The 15,247-nt window shown below is 42.7% G+C and overlaps 2 protein-coding genes across 7 annotated transcripts; one reads left to right on the forward strand and one right to left on the reverse strand.

Annotated features, from left to right (window-relative positions):
• The first annotated feature begins 2,280 nt into the window (after positions 1–2,280).
• On the forward strand, positions 2,281–3,389 carry LOC125510866 (putative glutathione S-transferase GSTU1). The gene has a single exon (XM_087521909.1). It carries the CDS (start codon positions 2,368–2,370, stop codon positions 3,034–3,036), a length of 669 nt encoding a protein of 222 aa, XP_087378035.1. The 5' UTR covers positions 2,281–2,367; the 3' UTR covers positions 3,037–3,389.
• LOC125510867 (uncharacterized) lies at positions 3,156–13,411 on the reverse strand. 6 transcript variants are annotated; one of them, XM_087521911.1, is made up of 7 exons: positions 12,899–13,411; positions 12,095–12,227; positions 11,695–11,800; positions 8,493–8,561; positions 6,787–6,939; positions 6,065–6,277; positions 3,156–5,751 (listed from the first exon to the last, which is right to left on the reverse strand). In XM_087521911.1, exons 4-7 carry the CDS (start codon positions 8,520–8,522, stop codon positions 5,593–5,595), a joined length of 555 nt encoding a protein of 184 aa, XP_087378037.1. In that variant the 5' UTR covers positions 8,523–8,561; positions 11,695–11,800; positions 12,095–12,227; positions 12,899–13,411; the 3' UTR covers positions 3,156–5,592. The 6 variants fall into 6 exon arrangements, 5 of the variants coding, with proteins under 5 accessions (XP_087378037.1, XP_087378036.1, XP_087378039.1 ...); XM_087521910.1 differs by having other exon boundaries at positions 11,655–11,800; XM_087521913.1 differs by having other exon boundaries at positions 3,156–5,786; positions 11,655–11,800.
• Between the last annotated feature and the right edge of the window lie 1,836 nt (positions 13,412–15,247).

A 15,247-nucleotide genomic window follows, 5' to 3' on the forward strand; every position in this document is an offset into this window, starting at 1 on the left:
AACTATGCCCAGGAGTGGGGAATGACCAACGTCTTGGTAGAGACGGATGCGCAGATTTTGGTACAAACTATCACTGACTCGAAGAACTACGATCTAGCGCCAAATGGAGTCCTTTTTAGGGAAATTAATGCCCTTGCTATGTTGCATTTTAGTTCTTTTTCTATCTCTTTTTGCCCACGGGTTTGTAATAATATTGCGGATGCTCTAGCGACGCACGGGTCGAAGATGGTGCATGTGTCCCAAGCCGTATGGCCGGGCGCTGCTCCTAATTTTATCCGAGACTTGATTGCCGGCGATATTGCTGGGCACAATGGTTAATTGAAATGAAATTTCATATTTCAAAAAAAAATCAAGCTATTATATCATCTACGGCAACAATTTCTCAAAAAAAAAAATCTACGGCAACAACTACATGCGGTCATTTCTAAAAAAAATGCAGCCATGCATTTCTGTATACTGTTACTGGTGCACGCTACAAATCCATGTGGGGTGCGAATTGACGGGGGATTTTAGGGTCGCAGATTCACTGGCGGCATCGGCGGGCCTTGGTGGAGAGCAGAGAACACATTACAAAAGGTCAGGCGGGAGTTGAGTTGTGGCCTTTGGGCCAAGACACATGGCTGCGGTTCTTAGAAGAATCGGTGCGACTCTGCGGTCTTGACTGGACTACATTCATGCGGCGGACACACGCAAATGACCGAATTCTCATGGAACACCAGGTTGAGGCCCCAAAATAATTCCCGGTACCTTTCAGGCTTAGCCAACACAACGGCATGCTTGATGTCTTCTCTTTGGATGTATATATGATCTATGTTGAACGTCACTAGAGGAACCGGGAGCACGGAGGAGGCTTGGAAAGCTAGGACATGCATATTGTTGATGTGAAGACGCTTTGCCCAATTCATTCCATTTATTATCAGATTATATGGTTATGTGTCTTTGCGATTCTCACACATGTGGCTCTTTCTGGTTTGCTTTTTATTTGTGATATGCTCTCTACACCTACATGGACAAATAAGTTGCTGGTCATTATTTATTTGTGACCTGCACCTTATGGTTAAGAAGATGTACAAGTAGGAAAAATATGGTCCCATGTGATTGGCTTGATATCCAATCATGATCTGCGATCTTTTGCATTTATGTACAGAGTAGAAATCTGGAATTAATCATGTATGTACAATATCATACTGCATGCTGCCCAACTCTATGTTTATAAGATGCTGAATGTTGTGATTGTATTTATATCTATCTACATGATAGACAACTGGAAAGGAAAGGAGAAATTTAGAGAGAGAGTCTTTGTTTGATCAAATCAAATTGCAAAGATGGGTCACTATCCTTATACTATTCCAAGCATTCCGTGGACTGAGCACAAATATTCAATTTGCCCTGACCCCTCCACCGTAATCATTGAAGATTTATGAATTGCTCCTCATTTTTGGAGTAACTCTAGGAGAGCACACACACGCACGCACGCACGCACACACACGATTGGTAAGGAACAACCGTGCGAGAACACTGACCATAATATATGTTGAATTCTACCATAGGGTATACCATTCACTTAGCATCTACTCAATATGGTGACGATGTCATGTATTCAATATTTATCCAATAGTTTAAACTCAAGATGGAGTTTGAGTTGAAACCATGCAATGGTCTGGTTTGCTTATCTATCTAGGTTAAGAGCTTAATCGATTTGGTACCAATAATTAGCAAGTCAAATGTTGGCAGATCTACAAAAATCGGTTAAAATTGCTTGACTACCAACTACAACGCCCTTATACTACTATTATTATGTATCGGAGGGAGTAATTCTCACCATCTCTAAAAAAATTGGCAACTTTAGATTGGCAGTGCCGAATCTTGGCATTAAATCAAAAGTAACTAATTTCCCCTCAAAATTAAATGCAATCCCGCAATACCAGGCTAGTACTAGCTCCTTTCGATGACGTCACCCCATATCACATCTTTCCCCCAATCCAGGATCCCCGATCTTCTCCGCCGACGTGCCCGCAGCCCGCGGTGTGGCCTCCCAGCCAGCCAGCCACTCGTCCCGCTCACACAGACGTGCCATGCCGGCCCATGCCCTCGTGCGCCGTACGTGACGCAAGCGGTGACACACCGAACGAAGGCCCAGAATCCTCCAGCCGGTACGTACACCACCCGTTCGATTCGATCTCCTCTCACACACGTTCTAGCTCTAGTCAAAACGTGCCAGACTATTCCGGATACACACGATCCCACCCTCCCCTCCCCCCTATAAATCCTCCGCTCACCTCATCTTCATCCTCACTCATCACCCACACAGCCTACACAACACAAACACAAGCACAGATCGGTCGAGATTCAAGGCAACCGGGAGCAATGGCGGGCGAGAAGGGGCTGGTGCTGCTGGACTTCTGGGTGAGCCCGTTCGGGCAGCGCGTGCGCATCGCGCTGGCCGAGAAGGGCCTGCCCTACGAGTACGCGGAGGAGGACCTGATGGCCGGCAAGAGCGACCGCCTCCTCCGCGCCAACCCGGTGCATAAGAAGATCCCGGTGCTCCTCCACGACGGCCGTGCCGTCAACGAGTCCCTCATCATCCTCCAGTACCTGGAGGAGGCCTTCCCGGACGCGCCCGCTCTGCTCCCCTCCGACCCCTACGCGCGCGCGCAGGCCCGCTTCTGGGCCGACTACGTCGACAAGAAGGTCTACGACTGCGGCTCCCGCCTCTGGAAGCTCAAGGGCGAGCCGCAGGCGCAGGCGCGCGCCGAGATGCTGGACATCCTCAAGACCCTCGACGGCGCGCTCGGGGACAAGCCCTTCTTCGGCGGTGAGAAATTCGGGTTCGTCGACGCCGCCTTCGCGCCCTTCACCGCCTGGTTCCACAGCTACGAGAGGTACGGCGAGTTCAGCCTGCCGGAGGTGGCGCCCAAGATCGCCGCGTGGGCCAAGCGCTGCGGCGAGCGGGAGAGCGTCGCCAAGAGCCTCTACTCGCCGGACAAGGTCTACGACTTCATCGGCCTGCTCAAGAAGAAGTACGGCATCGAGTAGGCGCGCCGACGGACGGACGGACGGCCATGCAGGCGACAGCCGGCCCGCCGTCCGGAGGAAAGCAACAAATAAATCAGGGAGCGATTTGGGTGGCCTACAATGCGTACGTCTGGATAGAGTATTTCTTTCTTTCTTTCTTCGTGGAATAAAGTGCTCCGTGTGTGTGTGGTTGGTGGTGGTTGGTTGGATCAGTCAGTGTGTGTGGGTGCGTGTTGTGTACTCAGTACTCGTGATGTGTGTGTGTGTCAATGTGTCAACCCTGGTCTTCGGTGGGGGCAGCACCGAGTTGCCACCTGCCATTCCATTTCCATTCCGGGCGATGAATAAATTAAAAAAGAGTCTCCTTTGTTAAATACGGACCGTCTACCAAACACTCACAAGGGTACGCTGGTGCGGAAGCAGACCGTCTTTGCGATCCGCTAAATCGTCGGATTCTCGCTATGTTTTAAGTTTTTTTTTTCAAGTGTGTCTAGGGCATATCTAGATGTGCTTTAATTATTGCACATCTAAATGAATGAATCAAGCATAAAAGCATAAAGAGAGGAAAAGAAAATTCACCGTAAAATCAATGACATAGGATTTAAATATACAATACTTATGACACATCTAAAAATGCTTTAACAAAACTGTTTTTTAAACTTGATCATTAAACTTGTGGGATTCCTCGCATGGTTTACGTTTTGAATTTCTGAAACTTGATAATTTTACAGTTTTGCTAAAGCACATCTAGATATACCATAAGTATTGCACATCTAATTCCTATGCTAATGATCTTACGTGAAGATTCGTGCAACCATTTTTGCTAGTCTTTTTTCTTTTTCTTTCTAGTTTGATTGAGTCATTTAGATATGCAATAACTAGAGCACATCTAGATGTGTCCTAGACACATTCATAATTTTATTGTTCCCTTCTAATATTACTACTGTGTACTAGTATAAATGTCTGTATGTTGCAACAGGCTTGAAATCTTGCAAGCCTGCTCCATGTGTCATTAGGTACAATTTCTTGTTTTACCCCACCATGGAGTAGTTGGAATCGCTGTGATTTATTAACCAGCATGACATGGAACCATATTTTACAAATCTTATATTCATACAACCTTCCTTAGCTAAAAGATAGGCAACTTTATTCGCCAAATGACGCACCTAGCAAACCTTGGACTCCGCAAAGTCCTGAAAAATTTACTTGTCATTACGCACCATTTTTTATATTCAGTTTCAATAAATGTTTGTATTAATGTTGCACTGATTATTACTTCTTGGTTGATTTTTTTGTTAAAAAGCCACTTAGACAAAAATGCATGTGCGTTGCAACGGAGAAAGAAGAGCCCCTAGATCATTTGTTCACCTTCAAATCAAGGTCACCTTGTGGCTGCTCAATTGTATATACTCCATTCGTCCATCTATATAGGGTCTAAGGCGTTTTCATGTAACTTTGATTTCATGTTAGAGCAATAATATATGATATGCAAGTTAGACAAACCATACTCTCAAATACGTATGTGAAAGGTGCTTCCAATGATATAATTTTCACATTATACATCTCATATACTATTAATCTTATGAATAGTCAAAGACAATCTTGAAAAATGCATTAGGCCATATATATATGTGGATGGAGGGGGTAGCAGGTTTGCATTAAATATTAATTTGTCAACAATTCCCGGTATAGTTTTTATTCTTGAAAGTATAGGTGATAAAGATGTGAAATTGCTGAGAAAGGCATAATTGAGGATAAAAAAATCATAGAACAAGACATTAAAAAATGATAATCACCATCGAGTAATCACTGTGCAAGAAAGAGCAGCTAACTACCCTTATTGTAAGTAATATACAATGCATCAAGCCACTTAATATTTTTATGCATCATCTCTACTCCTAATGAAGCAGTTGGTAGTCTCGCTTCCAGGTTTTTTTCGTCCCACCAAAGCCGGTTTTTTTTCGTCCTCAATCCCACCTCCCACGTCCCAGCGATTCCCCCCAGGACCCGCAAACCAAAAAAAATGTTATGCATCGACAATTTCTAGCGGAAAACCTCCGGTCGATGGAGGAAAGAACGGAGTAAAAAAAATCTACGAAATAAAACCTATGAAAATTAACCAGACGCCAGCACCCACGAGCGATTCCTCGTGCCCTCGAAGCACTCGCCCGCACGAGTCGTTCGCCGCCTTCATTCGTCCCTACGTCCGCCGCCGCCCTCCCAGTGCAAAGCAAGATCAGATCTGCAGCCGATCTCGTTGAAGGTCCGCGGCGGATCACTTTCACGTCGATCCCCTTCTAGAGTCGCACGCGGATCCCCTGATCCGGCGCTGTTGTCGTTCAGGATAGGATCCGCCGCCGATTGCTTCCAGGACCCGCCACCGATCGCTTCCACGACCCGCCGCCGATCGCGTCGAGGATCCGCCACCGATAGCGATCAAGGTATTACACAGTACACAGTTTATCATACAGCCAACGCATGCTCATACAGGCAATAGAAAGTTTATACACACATGATCTTTACTTTCTGTCACATTAAAATCACTCTTTTAGTGGGAAAGTCTATGCTAAGGAAACATCACATTGTAGGACATAATTGATCCTGTTGAAGAGTAGCACAGGTGAAAAAGACCAAAAAGGACAAGAGTGCTGATCCATTAACTTGCCTGTAGGTCACTCTAGACATGAGTGTGTGTAAAACCTTAATGTTCCCGTGCTCAGTTCCAGTAGTAAGATCCTAAATGTTGTGCCAGGTAGAAGTTATTTTGGTACCTGGTGTCAAAGAATTTCTAGGAAATAAACATTTCTCATAGTTCGGACCATAAGCAATGATCCTCTAGATAAGCAATAGTGTCAAACTATGAGAGGATATTACCTTACATAGTCTGACACTGTGTAACCCTCTTTAATTTGAGTTTGAAACACACAAGGGTTTTGCATATGCAACAAGCTATCTTGAAAAAGTAATCTTAATGAAAGGTTCACTCCATGTCTATACTGTCTAAAAGAGGACCATGTCAGCAAACACAGGTTTTCAGTGCTGTTTTTACCTTGCTAGGTGTTGGACGACAATGCAACGGGGGAGGTGGATGCTGCCAAGATGCAATAGGCAGCTCCAGAGTACTGGGAAGCTGCTCCCACTGGTGTTGGTGGTTGCCATAGGTTGTATGTGCGCCATAATCAAATGAGTTAGGGGCAGAAAATTGCTGTGAATACCAATGGTAGCCGGCTCCACTGCAGTTGTTGAAGGATGGCAGGGGTGCCTGAAATCATAGGCAACAGCTGATGGTAAGATGATGGAAAAATAGACACCTAGGCAACACATCAAAAGTAGCCCATCACAGCATAGCAGAAATACATAATTTCATCTTTGTTGCTTATTACTCCCTCCACCCCATAATGTAAGACGTTATTACATCCAATATACTATAACATCTTACATTATGGGACAGAGGGAGTATATTCCAATGAACTCAAATAATGAATTTAATATAACAGTTTAGTTGCTTTTAGGCTTACTGATTACATATTTTTAAACTTGGTGCCCGTAGTTTTTTTTCATCTTTTTCTTTCAAAACACATAATGCAAAACTGCACAGAACATGTCAAGTTGGATCCATCAACCATGACAGCACATGTGAGAGAATTACTACTAAGAATATGTATCTTGCGAGTAATTTTTAACAAGTGAAGATGGTCCATTCCAGGGCTACAGAGCTACAGGTCAATAGAGGAGATAGCAGAATATCATAAGCTTCATCAATGTTTTTACCTCATGAGGTCCAACCTCACTGTTATAAGTCAACTGCTGTTTTGATGGTGGTGGCTGCTGCCACAGTGCCTGGTGACGACCATGTACAGGGGCGAACGATGCATAACCAGGGTCACATGGTCCATCTGGCTTGTTGAAGTATTGCCACGCTGGCTGGAATGGGTACATTCTAATTAATTTTGCTTGACGATGATGAGAAAATAGACAACTGTAAAATAGGGTATATGGAATACAACATAACAGATTGTTTTGGGGCCACAATGAATGCCCAGGGGGCTAGCTTGCCACATCCCACTTTTTGAAGCACTGCTGTTGTGGTTGTAAATGGTGCGTTCTAATCAATCTTGTTACCCCCACACGCGCTATTTCAAACTTTCTTGCCATCAGACAATGTTCATTTCGTGTCAGGGAGCTGCCATTCCATATGTGTGTATGGGGAACAAACAGATTTCATAATAGGTGTTCTACTGAGCAAGGAAACTGATTTCAGAAACCAGAATTTCCATGTTGACAATATATGTGGTCAGGCAAGATAGCATCAAAAAAGTTTGAAAGTTAGTGCATTCTTTATCCTTAATCATACATGTCGACCGGTCTATTTTGTTGTTCTAGATTTCCTAGCTAAATATGTATGGTTCCTTTCGGTCAGCTAAACGTCAATATGTTGGATGATGTTGTGGAGATGGCCACGAGAGGGGGTTTGCATTTCCAAAGTCAAAGGTGGCCATCGCCTTGACCTGCCTGGACCTCCTGACCTTTCACAATGCTCAAACAGGAAACACATGTTGGAGGAGAAGACCATAGGCTAATTGTAAGCATCAACTATTTGTTAGCTATCAATCTTGTCCTTTGAGCATCTATACTTTATTTCTTAAACCATTATGCATGAGCTTTGCAGGATGATTTGGATGAGTGGATCAGAGGATGACATGAACAGGTATTTCCATTCGATCATACCCAAAATGATAACGTATACCCTCACTTAACATGCATGTGCTTGTGTGGAGTGCCTGCAAAATTAATAGCTCAAGTCTCTCAACACGCGGATGTGGAGAGACTTCTCCTAGCGGTCATTGCAACTGTGATATGCATTTCCTTGCTTTCGGCTCTTATCAAGTTTGTAGTGTCTGGGAATGTGCACATGAAAATCCACACGTAATAGTATTGTAATGCGATTTGGCTGTTATATTTTTTTCACACTGGTTTCTAGAGATGTTCAAGTTATCTCATATACTATATCGAATTATAATGGATAAGTTAGTGTACATACTGATTTGAAGATCCTTTTGCTGTCATACACATATTACTGCAGGACCATAGCGGACCATTGCAATGCGGCAAATCAAATTTCAATACTCAACACTCTTCTATGTGGATCAGTAAGTTTTTTTATCTACTTTCACTTTTAAATTGCTTGTTTAAGACACTTGATTCACTTTGTGCCTGTTACTTTAATCTTGCTAAGTGCATACAGAAAAAATTCTACTTGCCCCTTGTCATGCACAAAATCGAATAAACATTGCAAATTACTTTACGTGAATCTGATCCTGTAGTTAAATATTATTTGGTCTAAGAAATGAGATGAAGCTTGTCCCTAGAATATATAATGGACTAAAAACAAAACCCAAGATGTGGCAATTCAAACACCCAAAAGAAATTACTTGCATACTTTGTTGAGGTGATCTTTTTAAAGTTTATGCGTTTACCAGCTTCGTGAATGAATCACTTGAGCTCATGGTACTATTCTCACTTCCACTCCAACTGACTTCTTACTCCTGAAAGCAAACATAATTGAAGGCCACATAGTATACATAGGAATAAACACATCATTCATCTACTTTATATTTCCTACATTCAGTGTAGTACAAAGGTATAACCGAAAAAAGTAAATGTGCTGAGTCAAGAAAAAATGAAGATAAAGAGAATAGTAAAATACAGAGCTCGCCTAAGAAGTAAGACTGCTCATGAATTGTGACTTGTGACAGAAGAAAATCAGGTAGGTATGCAGCGGTGATTTATTACAGGTGGATAACCACATGATGAAGAATATATTTTAGTAGAGATGAAGAATGCCTACATCTGTAGTATCAGTCCTTTATTTTATCCATTTTAGTAGGGATGAAGAATATACCAGGGGAAACGAGAAGCTTTTTTTTGGCATATGCCAACTTTCTAAATGCTTAGCATGCAAAACTTAACAGGAAAGATATAACGTCGATGTGTTCCTGCTTGTTACAGTAAGTCCAGGTGTAGAATTAATTTTTTTTACACTCTACTGGATATAATAGTACATGATTGCGATGCAACTCATGGGAGTTTTGACAGCCAACATCCACTGCTCCCGTATTTGTAATAAGACCAACATCTACAATGTGAGCAGCATGATTTTGTTCTCTCCTTGTCTTGGCTACTGACCAGGGGATCAAAGTGCAACCATTTACTTTAATTTCCTTGTAGATAGCATGGAGTATGGACAAGTTTGGGCCCGTGTCTAGGACTGCGGAGACCACCATATAGGCATCCGATTCGAGTATGACAGTATCTTCTGAACATCCAGGAAAGAAGTGGCTTTAACTTCTTCAAAATGAAAACGAGGTATCTTTAGTATCTTTAGCCACAATACGACCTGCAGGCAGACCACAGGTGGAGTGTGCTTGGATGGCAACTTGGCCGCCAGCTGCACGCCCTTCCAGGTGGCCAGGCAGAGATTCTTCGCCTTGGCAACCGCCTTGGCCTGGAGCCATGCCAGGTCGTCGTCGTCGAGGATGGATGCCGACAACAACATCGATCTCTGTGATACCGACGGAGTTGGTTGCGGGGCGAGACCATGGCGGGGCAGCACGTCAATCTATGTGATACCGACGGCGTTGGTTGTGGGGCAAGACCATGGCGGCGCGGCGCGAGGCCGTGGTGGGGAGAGGACATGGGCGTGACGCTGTGGAGGCTGGCGGGAGAGGAGGTCGGAAAAGCAGCGCCATGGTGGGGAGAAGCGACTTGTGTGAGCGGCTGCTGTGCAGTGAGGGGGCTACCTGTACGGTGAGAGCGGTACGGTGAGGTACTTGTACATATAGGAGTGGCTACCTGTACGGCGAGAGCAGTCCTAAATACGCCCAACAAGTGATCTAGATGTACCACATGGCACATGTGGCCAACTATCCATGGCACATGTGGGATGTGGCCTACCTATATATGTTAGGCCTCCTTTGGTTTGGAGGAATTTCATAGGAATTTTAGAGGATAGGATTCTTATAGGATTTTTTCCTTTAGAGCCCTTTGGTTCATAGGAATAGATTCCTATTCCTACATAGGATTGGTTCCTATTCTCCACATTTCATAGGAAAATAAAAATGAGCCTAGACTCAATGGAAAAATTCCTTTTGTGTCAACCAAATGACATCTCGTTTCCTATTCCTACTCATAGGATTTGAGATACATGCCATCTCATTTCCTACAAAATTCCTATTCCTATGATAATCCTATCCTATGAACCAAAAGAGGCCTTAACCTCCGCCATCCCTCCTCCCCCTCCTTGCTCTCCCTTCGCCCATCACTGATAGCACAAGATCAAATTAGCCAGACCTGGAGGAAAAATTCCCGAGGAGTACCTTGCGTAAGCTAGGAGCATCAAGAAGGCGAGTTCCTCTAGGTTCTGTCTCTTCTCTAAAAGTATAATAGTTATTAGATTATGATCATGTTTTCTTCAGGTATACTACAATTGATTGTAGATTTAATCAAGCAGTCCTATTAGGTGGGCTGCAACTGAAGAAACATAGATTCATCACACATTTTAGGCTGCATAGCCAAGCAAACTATTTTCATAGCCAAGCAAACTTCCACCACAACATGATGAACCTCTGTCAGCATAGGTGCACCTGATGGACCCCCCATCCAACTTCCACCACAAAAACTCATCCTTGGGCAAAGATTAACAAAATAAGTATTGGCTTAGATGACTCTAAGGACTTGTAGTGTCTCTAAGTCATGAAGATATAGTCACATGATCGACCTCCGTTAGCTATAAAGATTATTTGGCATTAGATGACTCTAATGACTTGTAAGCACAATGCAAAATTCAGTCATGAAGCTCACCACACACATGTACATATGTACTGAAATCTAAAACATGTCAAAGCAGTAGACAAGCAGTTTTTAGAGCAAGCGGTAGACAAGCAGTTTTTAGAGCAAGCAGTAGACAAGCAGTTTAGTTCAAGCAGTTTTACTCATAAATTGCCATCATAACTCTTGTCTAGGTGAATTTAGTTTGCAGTAGATGCACTGAAATTTACTAAATTTTGTTTGCAGTAGGAGTATTTGCAGTTCTGAATATATTGTTCACCCAGACAAATTGTGATCAATTTATTGTTCACCCAGACAAGCAACAAGAAAGCCTATAAAGTTATACTAACCAGGTTCTTTTCAATTATTCCTTTACATTCAGTACAACCTACAACTAAAGTACATAATCTAATAACTACCATAATCAAGAGATGCCAAAGCTATTCAGAAAGAAACCAATTAGTGTTGGCTGGAAGGAACTTCAGTGGCAAGCTCTGGATATAACTAAATGACCCAGCCAACCATCAAATCACAAACTTGCGAAACTAACAAGACATAATATTCCCACATGTAACTGTTCCACCTCAAGGCGCTCATAACCAACACCTAAACTGAAGATGAGCTATGAATCAAACAGACAATATATGTAACAAGTGATGTATAATGGGTGCCCGAGCACATTGCAACTGATTTACCCTCTTGACCGACAATTAGCACGACGCTGACGGTGCTTATGAGCGCATGAGAGAGATCACTAGAAGAATGAAATCAGTAGCCAGAACCCAGAGAAAGAAGACGCAGCTTGCAACAACCATGTAAAGAACGCCAGAGTGACTGAAAGTGTGAACTGACTGCAGTCCAGACGCCGGTATTCCGCGCAGAAGTTCATATCCTTCATGAAGAAAATCGTCACGCTGGCAGAGGCACAGAATCCAGAGAACATGAGAATCGCCATGACCTACAATGCGTTCACAAGTGATGTGATCACCCACATACCGTTGGTCAACCAAGAAGTAATGCAAAGCACCCATAACAGCAAGTCTATTTAAGGCTGCCTTATTCTCATACAGGGAGGCAAAACAAAAGCTTGCCCAATAGAGAAGCATGACTTGCAGTTTTCTTGAATTTCATTTTTTCCTAAGAACTAATTAATGTTGATAAAAAATATTGGGTTCAGTTGTTTCAGTGCATGCCTTCAGATAATTCAGGCGCAACTGCATGGACAATAGCAGTGACAAAGTGCACGACTTACCCAATCAATTATAACAAAGAACAATAGAAAATCCGGGGCATGAAGATCCCTGTTATTCCTCAGAGAAAATATATCCTAACAAGCCAAGCACAAAGTCCACAAAAGCTGCACGATCAACACTAGATTCATGTAGCTGAAATAAAGAGAGACCATAATATACTCGTTAGTTGATGTCGACAAAACAAACTTAAGCTCCTGCCCAAACAATTCTAAGAGTAATAAAGACACTTAAGACTTTATGTAGTTCGTAGTCTCAATGATATGAACTTGATATGAAAAAGATACATCATTGGCGCACACTGGCACACTTGTACTCCTACAACAGTCAAGACATGTCACATGCTGACACAGAACCTAACTTGCACAATCCTCATAATTTTTTTTATCATGGGAGTAGGTACTGAATGAAAACACGAGGTTTCGCTGTGAGTTTCAGATGGTACAAACTGGTCCCTGACTAGATGGCATCAAGTGAAGCTTAACTCGGAAAAATTCTAGGGACAGGTCAATTGATAGGATGGCCTAACCTGCATGTTTCCTAACTTGTGTAAGTTCTCAACAAGTGCACATGCCTAGAAGTTGGGCTCTGTCTGTGTGACATATAATCTTTGGGAATATTCAACTTGAATATTGGATGGCAACAAGAGTTTTGACACTGACAATCAGGATTCATTGGAAAACTAAAATGATGCAGCGCACATATTAGACAAATACTTGCGAAACTAAATATTTGCCACAAGTTTGCTAGAAACTTAATGATTTGCCCCTGACAAAATTCCCCCACGGTGAAATATCCAAACTCACCTGGCCTGGCTTGCACGATAGCGACGGCGGCGAAGTGGTAAGCTGCGCTGCTCCCCCAGCCGCTGCTGCTCTGCCGCGGGGTCGCTGTCCTTCTCATCATCTCGTTGCCTACGCGCTCCACCACCCCCTGCTGCTCCGACCACCCGCTCCCCCTGTCGCTCCTGCTGAACCAGCTGGCCACGGTCGAGGACGACAGGCGCCAGCCGCGACCCACCCAAGCTGCGCGATGAGGACGACAGGTGCCGGGCCGCGGCGGTCACCCTCGGGGCGGCAATGCCGGCCGAGCACTAGACCTCGTCCATGATGCACGACGACGGTGATGTGGAAGCCCCGGGTCTCATGGGTGGGAGGGAAGGGGATGGGATGGAGCGGCAGTGGGAGACGACGGAGCCTCAACAAGCTCGCACCTGATTGCCGTCGGGTGTGTGGAGGGGAAGGGATGAGAAGGGGCGGCGGCCGTGGTTGATGAGGTCGCCGGCTGTGGGGGAGAGGGGAGGGAGGGGAGTGGGTGAGATCCAGTGAGTGGAGTGGATGAGGTCGCCGGCTGGGTTGGGTGCTTTTCTTTTTTTGAGTAAATTTTTTTCTGTAATACTGCTGGGTTGGGTGCTTGTTGGGCCGTGCTGTATAGCCAATTTGGGCCTTTGATCGGCAATGTTTTCTCTCCGAAGAAAAAAATACACTAAAGTATATACATGGATCATATGAATAAATGTTTTAACCTTCAAAAACAAATACGAATAAATGTTGTTTTCTCAAAAAAAATGAATAAATGTTTTTATACTTATTACATATATTCAAAGTAACACAAAAAAGTAAAATTGTAGGGGAAAAACCGAATATACTTGGTTTATGTTGGATTGCTTGCATGTTTTTATCTTTTGTCGGACAATTTTCCTTAGCCTGCATAAAAATAAACTCTTCTACTAAAAAATATAAATAGTTTAAAATGATTTAAGAAATTTCAGATGATATATTATTTATATATGCACATCATAGTTGGTTGTTTCCTCCGAAATAAATGCAACATCTTTGACTAATAATATGAAAAACAGTTTTTCGTTTTTACAAAATAAAACAGCTGTGTTTGTTTCACTCTTACTTTTATTATATATTGTATATGTTTATATGATGCAGTAGAAAATATCATTTATATTTTATCGCAGATAAAGAGTGATGGGTTCCGACATACACACTGATGTAACCAGGCTAGATGCAACGATGACAGACCAGACTGAAACACCACGAGAAGAGGTATATAGCTAATTCTTCTTTGTTTGTGTCTTATATATGATAATACAAAATGTTTATATTTTACATATTATTATTTTTCAGAATATAGGAGACATAAATATGGATTTTGTAGATGCACAAAAAGAATGCATCGACAAGGGTTCTGAAGCGGCGACGCTGAAAGGGGCCGAAAACTCACCGAGTTTTTCAAAACAAAATGATGTGGGGGTGGTGATATCTTATAAAAAACCAAAAAAGAATGCCAATGTAAATGTTATTGCACAAGGTATTATTTTCAATGTTATTATCGATCTTTCCTTCGACATATTGTTTTATGTATTCAACCAATTTGTCTAATTTTTTATACTAATTTGGCTCGTTTTTGTATCATGTCCATAGACTATATTTGTACTCCTAGATATATTACAGTCATTGAATCAATCATGTCTGCCCTCAAGAAAATCATGTTCGTGGACATTGAAGATGCCTTCTTATCAAACGACAATTTGGAGTGCCTTATGAAGGATGATATATTCTTACACGATGATGCAAGACCAATTTGCATAAACTTTGTAATTAATAATATAAAGAACATATAATATCGTAAGACATAGATATAATCTAAACGTGGAGTTACAGGTGATAAATGCTTACATATATTGCATGATGGCTCACGACCATCTACAAGACAGGGTGGGTGAAAAGGTCTATATTATTAGTTGTTTCTGGCCAGATGAAAGAAGATGGAGACACAGACATTGACCCATCAAAATATCATCACATTGTACAACATGTTAATACTTATCTACAACAAGATATGGTTGGTATCGCCTCATTATCCATGTATATGACGATGTTTTTTTTACTCAGTCCATGATGCGGGATTCAACACGAGGTCAAAAGTTCTACGATAAGGAAACTATTTAGAAGTTGGCAAATTTGTTTGATAGCTGGCCTGGGATAGACAACATCTCATCGTGCAACATGGTAAGTAAGGTCTTTTGTCCATTGTTTGTCATGGTTTATTATTGTCTGTAATAGCTACGACTTGTAGATTTATCTTTCATATGAATCCATCGGCCGATACATCTTGTATGTCATCGACAAAGAGGCACGTTG

The sequence above is a fragment of the Triticum urartu genome, chromosome 5A (assembly GCF_056163025.1).
Source record: "Triticum urartu cultivar PI428250 chromosome 5A, HENAU_Tu73, whole genome shotgun sequence".
Classification (NCBI taxonomy): domain Eukaryota; kingdom Viridiplantae; phylum Streptophyta; class Magnoliopsida; order Poales; family Poaceae; genus Triticum; species Triticum urartu.

What these genes read in the sequence shown, in the direction of transcription:
- LOC125510866 (XM_087521909.1), top strand. Translation starts at nt 2,368, where the DNA reads ATGGCGGGCGAGAAGGGGCTGGTGCTGCTGGACTTCTGGGTGAGCCCG.
- LOC125510867 (XM_087521912.1), bottom strand. Translation starts at nt 8,522, where the DNA reads ATGAGCTCAAGTGATTCATTCACGAAGCTG. An exon ending in GTGAGGTTGGACCTCATGAG is followed by an intron (nt 6,278 to 6,786) that starts GTAAAAACATTG and finishes CTATGATTTCAG; the next exon opens with GCACCCCTGCCATCCTTCAA. An exon ending in GTCGTCCAACACCTAGCAAG is followed by an intron (nt 5,752 to 6,064) that starts GTAAAAACAGCA and finishes CACAACATTTAG; the next exon opens with GATCTTACTACTGGAACTGA.